The 10,219-nt window shown below is 39.2% G+C and overlaps 2 protein-coding genes across 2 annotated transcripts in view; both read right to left on the reverse strand.

Moving 5' to 3' along the window:
- Positions 1-3,612: 3,612 nt before the first annotated feature.
- Positions 3,613-4,571, reverse strand: LOC112349447 (pentatricopeptide repeat-containing protein At4g33170-like). The gene is made up of 2 exons (XM_024683889.1): positions 4,468-4,571; positions 3,613-4,270 (listed from the first exon to the last, which is right to left on the reverse strand). The coding sequence occupies exons 1-2, from the start codon at positions 4,569-4,571 to the stop codon at positions 3,613-3,615; spliced, it is 762 nt and encodes a 253-aa protein (XP_024539657.1).
- Positions 4,572-9,563: 4,992 nt separating this feature from the next.
- LOC112349448 (pentatricopeptide repeat-containing protein At3g05340-like) overlaps positions 9,564-10,219 on the reverse strand; it is a 2,124-nt gene continuing 1,468 nt past the window's right edge. The window contains exon 3 of the mRNA XM_024683890.1: positions 9,564-9,871. Coding sequence (XP_024539658.1) covers positions 9,564-9,871 — 308 coding nt within the window. The remainder of the gene's footprint in view (positions 9,872-10,219) is intronic.

Here is a 10,219-nt window from a genome sequence, read left to right on the forward strand (position 1 = left end):
AGCAATAGTCACTCCCTTGATTTTAGGAGTGTTAATAAGTGACTTGAATTATAGAGATCAAAATCCACATTCAATGATAGTTTCAATGTAACTAGTATATAATTAAGGGTTCTTTATTATTTCAAAAATATGTAAACACTCATTGAATAAAAAACTTAATATATATTAAATATTTTAAAGAAATTGTATAAATAATGCATTGAAGCTCACACATACTCTATTACAATATAGATAGATAACACAAAAAATGATTTCTTTTAACTAAAACAAAAGGGTATATACTTCAAAGTGTTGCATTTTATGTTATTCAAAGATACACTTTAACAAAAATAAATTAACCTTTATAGTTATGTCATAAGTGTAAGTAAGGAAGACATAACACACATTTAGATAGCAACACACAAAAAACAAACAAGAGGTGCAAGTATACAAGTAATACTATTATTTAGAAAAAGGCCAACCAACTTCATTATATAACAAACAAGAAATCCAAATCCAAATCAGCTATTAGGAGCTCTAAAAGTGAAGAAAAAGTGTTGATACCTTTACAAGTTAGCTTTTTTGAAGATACCAATATTCATACATATAAATTATGACAATGACAAAAGCCCAAGAAAATGGAATTTAGTCTTGGGTTTGAAGTTTAGGGTATAACAATGACAAAAACCCAAAAAAATGATGTTTATTATAAACAACTAAAGAGAACGATTCAATAGATAATTCATAAGGTTTAAATATAGAGGAAAAGGGCCCATAAATAAAAAATGCACCCATTCAATTAAGAGTCTTGGGATATTTAGGTATTTAGGGTAAGTGTTCTTAAGTTTGAATAAGTGGCCTTTTGAAAAGTCTAAATTCAAGAACTTATATTTGGTATTAAAACAATTTAAAATTTAACTTTGTTGGTTGGCTAAAGGAATTGCGCTATATGTTAATTGACATTTGGGAAGTCTAGTTAGGCTTAACTTAAAAAGTAGAGTGTCAAACCATTTGGAAAAAACTTCAACTTTAATAAATCATATTTGATCTTTCTTTTTATGCTTTGTGTACCTTGTTGTGGATTAAAACCACAAGCTCCTTACACAAATCTTTCTTTCTTCTTTCAATCAGGAAAAGTGATGGAAAAGGAAAAGAAAAAGACCCAAAATTGACAAACCAACCTTGGCACAAGAATGATCTTGCTCTGTGACCCAACCTCATCCCATTATATCACATTTCTTTCAGGTCCCTAGCTCAGCCAGATTTGAGACGAAAAGGGAAAATTACTTATTACTCCTGAATAAGCAAGCCCGAGAAAGAGCCGTTGACTTACATTGACTTTTATTGGTCAAAGTATCGTTTTCATTGTAAAGCTTTCTTCTGCAACAGTGATTTTTTTTGGCGCTTGTTCGTGGAAATCCGGTGAAGTAGTGATCATCAGCTAGCTCAATGGATGTTTATCAGTCTTGTCTTTTTTTCTTTCTCTACCTTCTTTCTAATGTTTTCTGCCGCTAGCACATTTGGCCGGGCTGGAGCTCTTGGCGGCGAAGATGCCACTCCGCTAGCGGAAGAACGAGATATGGGCGCTCGCTGTCCACCGTGAAACGATTATCGTCCACCTTATGCGCGAAGAGTGTAGCACACAGCACAAGCGTGTAGTCCTTGGAGTCATTGCTAGCGTGGAGCCTCGCATAACTGGGCGTGGGTGTGAACCAGAAGTAAGTTTCAGGCCTCCCGTAAGCATTAGCCCAGCTTGACTGCATTCCGTTCGCCATGATCGAAGCAACGTTCCTCGTTTCGGTGCCGTGCCACAGGAACTTCAACACCCCTGGGGCGTTAGCTGGTTCGAATTCGTCACTGATGTTACCTGGTGATCATGCTCAAGCTGAAAAGAATTCCATAAGAAACAGTGAGCTCTTACCGAGATCGGGACGATACATTCGCAGCCATTCATATGCTTCCGCAAACCGGGTGTAGGGAGCGTATGTCCGCGATTTTGCACCGTGAGGAAAGGATTCCGCTTGAGCGAGATGGGCACATCGGTGCACTCCGTGCTGTTGACCAGTTTCTGGATGAACGAACATGACACGATGTAGGGTAGCCCTCGGAGAGGCTGCATATCCTGAGCACGATTTCAACGCTTAAATGAAGGCAAAGATCCGGACTAGGAAAATAGCATACCAATTCAAGTGCGTCGTCGTCATCCTCAGTGTCAGCTTGGTGAGCTTGATCGTCTTGGAGATTCTGCATTAGAATACTTTCTATCAGCAAAGTAAGCTAAAGCTGTGAACGAACCTTTTTTACTTGGACTGTCGAGAGCACGCAGAAGCACAGAGGGCTACCAGAGATGATAAGGCCCAGCAACATAGACTCGCCAATCCTTGCTGCAAAACACATATCGCTCGGACTCATATTTTGGCAAGAACAACGCTTGTACCAATCTGCCGTGAGCTCGCGGGGCCTGGAATTTTGTAGAAGAAACTTTTAACGACTCTTAAAGAGAAGATCGAGTCAAATCTTTGAAAGCATACCGGTTGCTCGAGCGCTGGGTTCTCATTTCCCTGCATGAAAGATTATTGCCAGATTTCGAGACAAATCCTAGGAAAGAAATCTGCATTGTACCGGAAACTCGTCTACAGGTTGCGCGGCTAGTCGTGGCTCATCGTTCTGTGGAACAGATCCACTACAGCGCTGCCGTCAAAGGGATTATAACATAGAATGGGACCTTTGCCGAGATTTCTAGAATCTCTTCGTCTCCTCCACTGCCAGGCTCCATCGCACGCTCGAAATCTTTGCATTGGCGCAAGCAGCAGAAAGATTAGAAATGCTTGACATCGGAGAAAGGATCGATCGAGCGCGATCACTTGCCTGCTGGCGGCCGGAAGCCGGATTATAAGAGCGCGAGGCCCGGACGCGCACAAAGGTGATGGATTTCGACGCCCTAGCTGTTGGAGGCGAAGAGCGCATACAGAGAATGCGATAACCTAGCAAGCAAGGGGCTCTTCTTCCCTCTGCGAGCTTAAACCTTCATAGCCTCGCCCAACAGCAAATAGAAGACGACCACGTGTCAAAATAGCATAATTCTGGCATCTTTTCAAAATTTCTCGCGGCCTCTTTTTTTTCTCTTTAATAGTTGCCATATATAAGAAACCTAAAGCGCCTTTCTTCCACAAGCTCTTAAAGGGGGTGTAGTGGTTTCCAAACTTTCAAGCCTGAAAAGAATTTCCGGGTTCGACTCCTGGCATCCCCAACCTTTAATTTTTTCCTCTATCTAGAGCTGGATATTCTTTGGTATGTTCTTCCTTCTCAACTCCTGGACTTGAGCTTGCTCCTCCCTCATGCCACTGCTCGCGTAGATCGCCTCCATCAACAAATACCCCGCCTCGTCCCTCGCCTCCACTTCAACCAGCCGATCGAAAGCAAGCCTCCCGACCGCCGCATTCTTCCGCCCAGCACCGTTCTCCAAGCAACACCACTTGCCTCGCAAGGCATGGCTTTCACCATCTCCACCTCTTCCTCCAGCTCGTTTGCGCGGCCGAGAGCGTCCACCGTGCAGTGGTAGTGCTCGGCCCCGGGACGAACTCCATACTTCGCTTCCATCTCCTTGAAGTAGTTCGCTTCCATCTCCTTGGACTAGCGCTCGATCTGGTTGTCGCGAACGACGTGCATGCAAAGAAGTGCGATCCCATCTGGTTGCAGGCCTTCATCTTGCATCTCGTCGAAGAGCTTGAACGTGTCCCCGTCGCGGCTGTGTGCTGCTATCACGGACGTCCAGGCAACCGCGTCTGGTTTCTCCAGGGACTCGAAGATCAGCTGTGCCTTCGCTGCGGCCCCGGCTTTGCCATAGCCATTGACGACGCCGTTCGCGACAACGGGATCGTCCTCGAGTCCACACCTGGAGATATCTGCGTGAATTCCCTGCAGAGGCTCCAAGGCTCCCACGCTGCTGCTAGCTTTGAGAGCAGCCACGAAAGTTGGTGCGTCGGTTTTGTATCCCTGTGCTCGCATTTGATGGAAGAGTTGCAGGGAAAGCTCCCCCTGACCACTTTGGGCGAGCCCGAGTATCATCACAGTCCAGGACACCGCGTCGTGAAGACGCACCTTTTGGAACACCTTCCAGGCGTCCCGGATGCTTCCACACTTGGCGTAGAAGCTGACGAGCGAGCTGGCTAGATAAGTGTCCGAGTCGAATTCAAAGCTGGCCGCCCGAGCGTGAATCCCCACGGCTTTCTCGAGTGCCTCCTCTACTTTCACGAGCCTTCCATCCCCATCTGTCTTCCCTGCTAGACTGCTGCAAGCCTTGAGTGCCGCACAAAACGTTCAAGAGGTTGGAACGCAGCTACTGTTTGTCTCGAAGATACTCAAGGCCTCTTCTGCTTCTCTGTTTGTGACATATCCCAGGATCAAAGCGTTCCATGAGACGGGATCCTGAGGCGTCATCCCATCAAAAACTTTTCGAGCGTTGGCCAACTCCCACACTTGACATACATGTCCACCAATGCGTTCGCCACACTGATGTCCGTGTCATAGCCACTTTTGAATGCTTGAGAGTGCAAAGCTGCGCCTGTTCCCAGCAACTCAACCTTCACCATCCTGCCTTCAACTTCCTTGGCTTCGTCTGTTGCTCCTAATACATTGTAAGCCTTGATGGCAGTAGCAAAATTGTACACATTTGATAGAAAGTGAAAGGGGAATAGTATTTGAGTTTAGACTCGAAGAAATTCTTCCCTTCAATTTCTGCATTCCTGCAAGTATGCAAGCTTTGAAGTTCCGGCTGCCACCTGGTGTAAAGTTTGGACATCCGACACATCAGCCTCATCAAATACATACAGCAGATGTATTTCAGGCCTTCCTAAGAGACAACAGTCAGCAGTTTTATTGGGTTGGTGTTGACAACCATAGACCTGATAGCATCATCCATTTATAGCTGGTGGATGTTGAGAACAAGCTGTAGGACTTCTTTTTATTTATTGAGAGCAAAAACAGGTATAAAAAATCTTTATAAAGCTCAATATAATGTACAATAACAAAAATGTTTATAAAGAACAGTAAGCCAATTGAGAAGAAAACTTTGAGAAAAAAATATGGACAATAAAGCGATGGATGAATGAAGGTATTTATTTTCTAATTGTGGGAGGTTAATTGTGCGCCTTTTCTGGTCTTTATGACCGATCAAGCATTGGGTAACTTGATTTCCAAAGTCAAAAAATCTGAAAGGATGGTGGTACTTGTGCCAAAAGTTCATCAATGTTTATATGGGTAAGAGTCCAAGTTTTTTTAAAGCTCTTATTATTAGTTTTTTTTATTCTTTATTTGTAGGTTTATTAGGTGCTGTGTGTTTTGATCTTGTGTACAAACCTAGTTAAGAGCAAGATGGCAGTTTTGATGAAGAGCCCAGCACAAAGAGGAATCATTGGTGTTTTTAAAATGCTGTTACCATATTTAATATTAAACATAAAAGGATGTTTAAACACTAAGTGAAGATTTATCCCGTGTGTTTTGTAATTATAATTCCAGCTTAGGAAAATTCTTATATAAAGCTAATCTTCAATAGTTATAATAATATGGTTAACCTATACTTAGAATATTCTTAGATATTTAAGGATATTCTACCATCCAACGGTTGTTATTCATTTATATTAATCTTATATTTATAATTTATAAATATTTTATTATTTTTATTTATTATTTTTAAACTTTTTTATAATGTATAAACTTTCCTAAACACTTCCTAGTATATTCTAGTTTATTTTACCATATTCAATAAGATTAATCATGTTTTTATATTTATAAACTTCCATTTGATTAATTGGGTTAATAAATAGGAATAACACTACTATTAAGCAAACTAAGCATTGCTACATGCAAATCATAATTGATGACTGAACAATATCCATAGCACAATCCAAATCTAACATATCTATGTGATTGATTAAACAGAATTACCTCTAGTTAATTTATACTCAAAAATAAACTAGACTTCACTTTGAAGAATTGAAAACAAAAAAGAATAAAAATTAAAATCCATCAACTTGCCAAATAAGCCAAGTAAAAGTCAATTACAAACCCATTTTGTAAGCCAAGTAAAAGTAAATTACATCTTAGACCTTAGACATGCTTTGTCTTTGAGAATATGCCCTAGCACAATATCATCTCTACTACATGCACCCTATTGAGATTAAATACAGCCGTCTGCGAAAGGTGGTGTCTGGCTGACAAAATCCATTTAGCCTGATCTCCCAAAACATCTCCAAAGACTCCTTGCTCCTTCCATTCTAAGCATAGTAAAAGAGGATCAAGATCCATGATACAATATCATGATGGTTCTATCCACAAATCTTGGAACACTAATATAGAGCCTCCACACTAGCCATACATGGAGATTAATGTGTTCTTGCTTGCTGGCATCTCCCACAATCTAAGAGACTTGGCTTGTCATACCAGCACAAGCATCAATCATTGATAGTAGCTGAAATCATTGAGTTTGATACCATGAGCCTGGAAACTTTGAGAGCTCCCTTGCAATTCATGAGAAGCACTAACTTCTGTTACCAAGATTGGGATGATCCTTTCACATTGATTCATATGCAAACCAGGTGCATTTGCACTGTGAAGAAAGGATTCCTCTTAAGCAAGACATGCACATCGTGTTGTTCTGGAAAAAATGAGAAAAGACACAATGTACAGAAGACTTAGAGGCATTTCCTGAGCTGGAAATGAAGGAGATGAACTAAGAAAATAACATACCAATTCAAATGTATTAGCTTCATAAGATTTTGTTTTGTAGAGTTTGTAAATTTTCTATCAGCAAAGTAAGCTAAAGGTTGTACCAGAGATGATAAAGCAACATAGACTTGCCAATAGGTTGCTTCATTCATATTTTGGCATTACCAAGAACAACACTTGACTATATCTTGAAAATTAGATATATTGAAGCATTTAATTCATAACCTGTTGAAAATACCCCAACCTTGTTTATTTCAATGGAAGCAAGCAATGGATAAAGAAATCATATCTATCATTCATTTGTATGCACATTTTTTATAAAGTGGTTCTTCCAATTTCAATTAAAACTCTTAGGAGTTGATGGGTCAATAAGACAAAACTCAACTCTGATGGTTTTATTAACTGTCATAAAGCTTAACTTATTGTACAAGGCTACAAAAAAACAATATGTTATAGATTATCTTAAGATATACTCTTCCATAGTTAATATGATAAGTGTTAAAATTTTGTTTACTTTTGCTATTTGAGATTTATCACATTGATATCAAGACTACTTTCCTAAATAGAAATTTGCAAGAAGATCTACATTTAATAGCCAAAATACTATACTTAATCTATATATCTTGTGGAAGTTCAAAAAAAGTTCTTTATAACTTTAAATAAACCTTTAAAGCATTGTGGTAGAAAATCAATACTTTTTTCAAAGCTAAAGGATTTTCTTACACTCCTAAATCCAATATTTATAGCAAGTGAGAAGGGAACAATTTATTTATTATTGCTCTCTACATTGATAAATCATTTTTTATTAGCAAAAATTGTGAATATTTACAGATTTTTAAGGCTAAACTTGGAAACTATTTTTTAATAGATGGATACTTTATTGATATTAAGATTCACCATGATAGAAAAATAAAATCTTTTAACATCTCCCATAACAAAAATACCTGACTAAAGTACTTAAAAGTTATGGATAAATCCTTCTCATTTGCCTATAAAACCTGAAAATATTAAGTTTTTAACAAATTCTAAATGTCCAATGTATTAATTTGAAATTTTCTTGGGAGTTTTATGTACGTTGTGGTGTGGCTTATATTATCAACTAATTTTCTCCTAATTTTGGTAGAAAATATTGGAACATCTAAATCTATGATATGCTATATAAAGCAAACTATTGCTTTTGGAGTGCTTTATGGTTCAAGTTATAATGACAGCAATTTGTTAGATTACAAAGGTAATCATAAATCCACAAAGGGTCTAAAAAAACAAATTTATATTACTCTTTCCTCCAAAGAAGTAGGGCATTTTGCTATTTTTAAGTAAATTCTTTGGTTTCAAGAATGTCTTGGAGGTTTTGGGCAATCCTCCATACCAATTGCTCTTTATGTTGATAAAAAAAAGTTAAAATACCACAATACTAAAAGTTATGACATATTGTCAAAACACTATTACTATGTTAAGAACTTAGTATACAAAAAATTACTAAAGGGTCAATACATTTCCTTTTGACAATAACTTGCCAAGATCTTTACAAAACCATTAGCCAAAATTCTATATGTGGAACATAGGAATTTTATTTAAGTCATAGCCATGCCTTGATTGAGGAGGAGGTAGTAGTAACCTTTAACTTTAAAAAGAGTATTGGAGCCAAAAGGTAAGGTGTGATATATGCCTTTTAAAATAAGTTTTTCTAAATGGTGCTTGAACACTCTAGAGAGTATAATTGGACTGTAAACACTTATAATATGGTTGATTTCAAGAAGTTATCTTGTTATTTAAAGAGATTGAACTACATGTTTACTCAAATAGTTTATTATGGATGAAATCACTAGTTAAATATAAACTTAGAATTCAAAAAAAAAAAAATTGGCATATAATTATTGGAGAAAAATGTGGTTTATCTTTTATGCCCATAATATTCATTCAGCTTCATATAAACTTTTCTCCTTTTCAAAAATTTGAGAATTTTTAATGAACTATACATTGAGCAACTTGATAAACAAGAATAACACTATTATTACGTAAACTGTTTGGTTGTCAAGTTAAAGTAAAAGTATTATTAAGTATTGTCGAATTTGTAATTAAATTTCCAAACTGTCCAGCTCTTATAAAACTTGTCAATTCCTTGCAAGCTGAAAAGAGTAAGTGCTACCTCCAGCCAAGAATGGTCATCACATTCCATAACCATTGGTCCTGATTGGCAAACTCTAGTTGTCACGATCTTCATCTCCGACATCTCTCAATCTTTGCTGCATGCGAATGCTGGATTCTTAACTTGGTTCCAAGCCATTCGGAAAAAGCTTGCACTTTGATAAATCAAACTTGATATTTCTTTTTAAGGCTTTGCGTACCTTGTTGTGGATTAAAACCGCAGGCTAGCCTTCCTTACACCAATCTTTCTTTCTTCTTTCAATCAGGAAAGGTGATGGAATAGCAAAAGAAGAAGACCCAAAATTGAGAAACAAACCTTGGCACGAGAATGATCTTGCTCCATGGCCCGACCTCGTCCCGTTCCATCGCATTTCTCTCAGGTCCCTAGCTCGGCCAGAGTCGAGACGAAAAGGGGAAGTTACTTATTACTCCTGAATAAGCAAGCCCGAGAAAGAGCCGTTGACTTACATTGACTTTTATTGGTCAAAGAATCATTGTGGGATCCGCGATTCGTTAGTAAAGCTTTCTTCTGCAACAGTGATTTTTTTATGGCGCTTGTTCGCGGAAATCCGGTGAAGTAGCGAGGAAAAGAAAATTCTTTCTGGGCTATCGGTCTTGTCTTTTTTCCTTTGTCTATCTTCTTTGTAATGTTTTCTCCCGCTAGCACATTTGGCTGGGCTGGAGCTCTTGGCGGCGAAGATGCCACTCCGCTAGCGGAAGAACGAGATATGGGCGCTCGCTGTCCACCGTGAAACGATTATCGTCCACCTTATGCGCGAAGAGTGTAGCACACAGCACAAGCGTGTGTAGTCCTTGGAGTCATTGCTAGCGTGGAGCCTCGCATAACTGGGCGTGGGTGTGAACCAGAAGTAAGTCTCAGGCCTCCCGTAAGCATTAGCACAGCTTGACTGTATTCCGTTCGCCATGATCGAAGCAACGTTCCTCGTTTCGGTGCCGTGCCACAGGAACTTCAACACCGCTGGGGCGTCAGCTGGTTCGAATTCGTCACTGATGTTACCTGGTGATCATGCTCAAGCTGAAAAGAATTCCATAACAAACAGTGAGCTCTTACCGAGATCGAAACGAACCATTCATATGCTTCCCTACACCCGGTTTCCGGAAGCATATGAATGGTTGCGAATGTATCGTCCCGATCTCGGTAAGAGCTCACCTAAGAGCTCACGTGTGCGGAAGATAACCTAGCAAGCAAGGGGCTCTTCTTCCCTCTACGAGCTTAAACCTTCACAGCCTCGCCCAACAGCTAATAGAAGACGACCACGTGTCAAAATAGCATAATTCTGGCATCTTTTTAAAATTTCTCGCGGCCTCTTATTTTTCTCTTTAATTGTTCTTTAATAGTTCCCAT

Source organism: Selaginella moellendorffii, unplaced genomic scaffold (genome assembly GCF_000143415.4).
Source record: "Selaginella moellendorffii unplaced genomic scaffold, v1.0 SELMOscaffold_39, whole genome shotgun sequence".
Lineage (NCBI taxonomy): Eukaryota > Viridiplantae > Streptophyta > Lycopodiopsida > Selaginellales > Selaginellaceae > Selaginella > Selaginella moellendorffii.

What these genes read in the sequence shown, in the direction of transcription:
- LOC112349447 (XM_024683889.1), bottom strand. Translation starts at nt 4,571, where the DNA reads ATGGTGAAGGTTGAGTTGCTGGGAACAGGCGCAGCTTTGCACTCTCAA. An exon ending in GCGAACGCATTGGTGGACAT is followed by an intron (nt 4,271 to 4,467) that starts GTATGTCAAGTG and finishes CAAGGCTTGCAG; the next exon opens with CAGTCTAGCAGGGAAGACAG.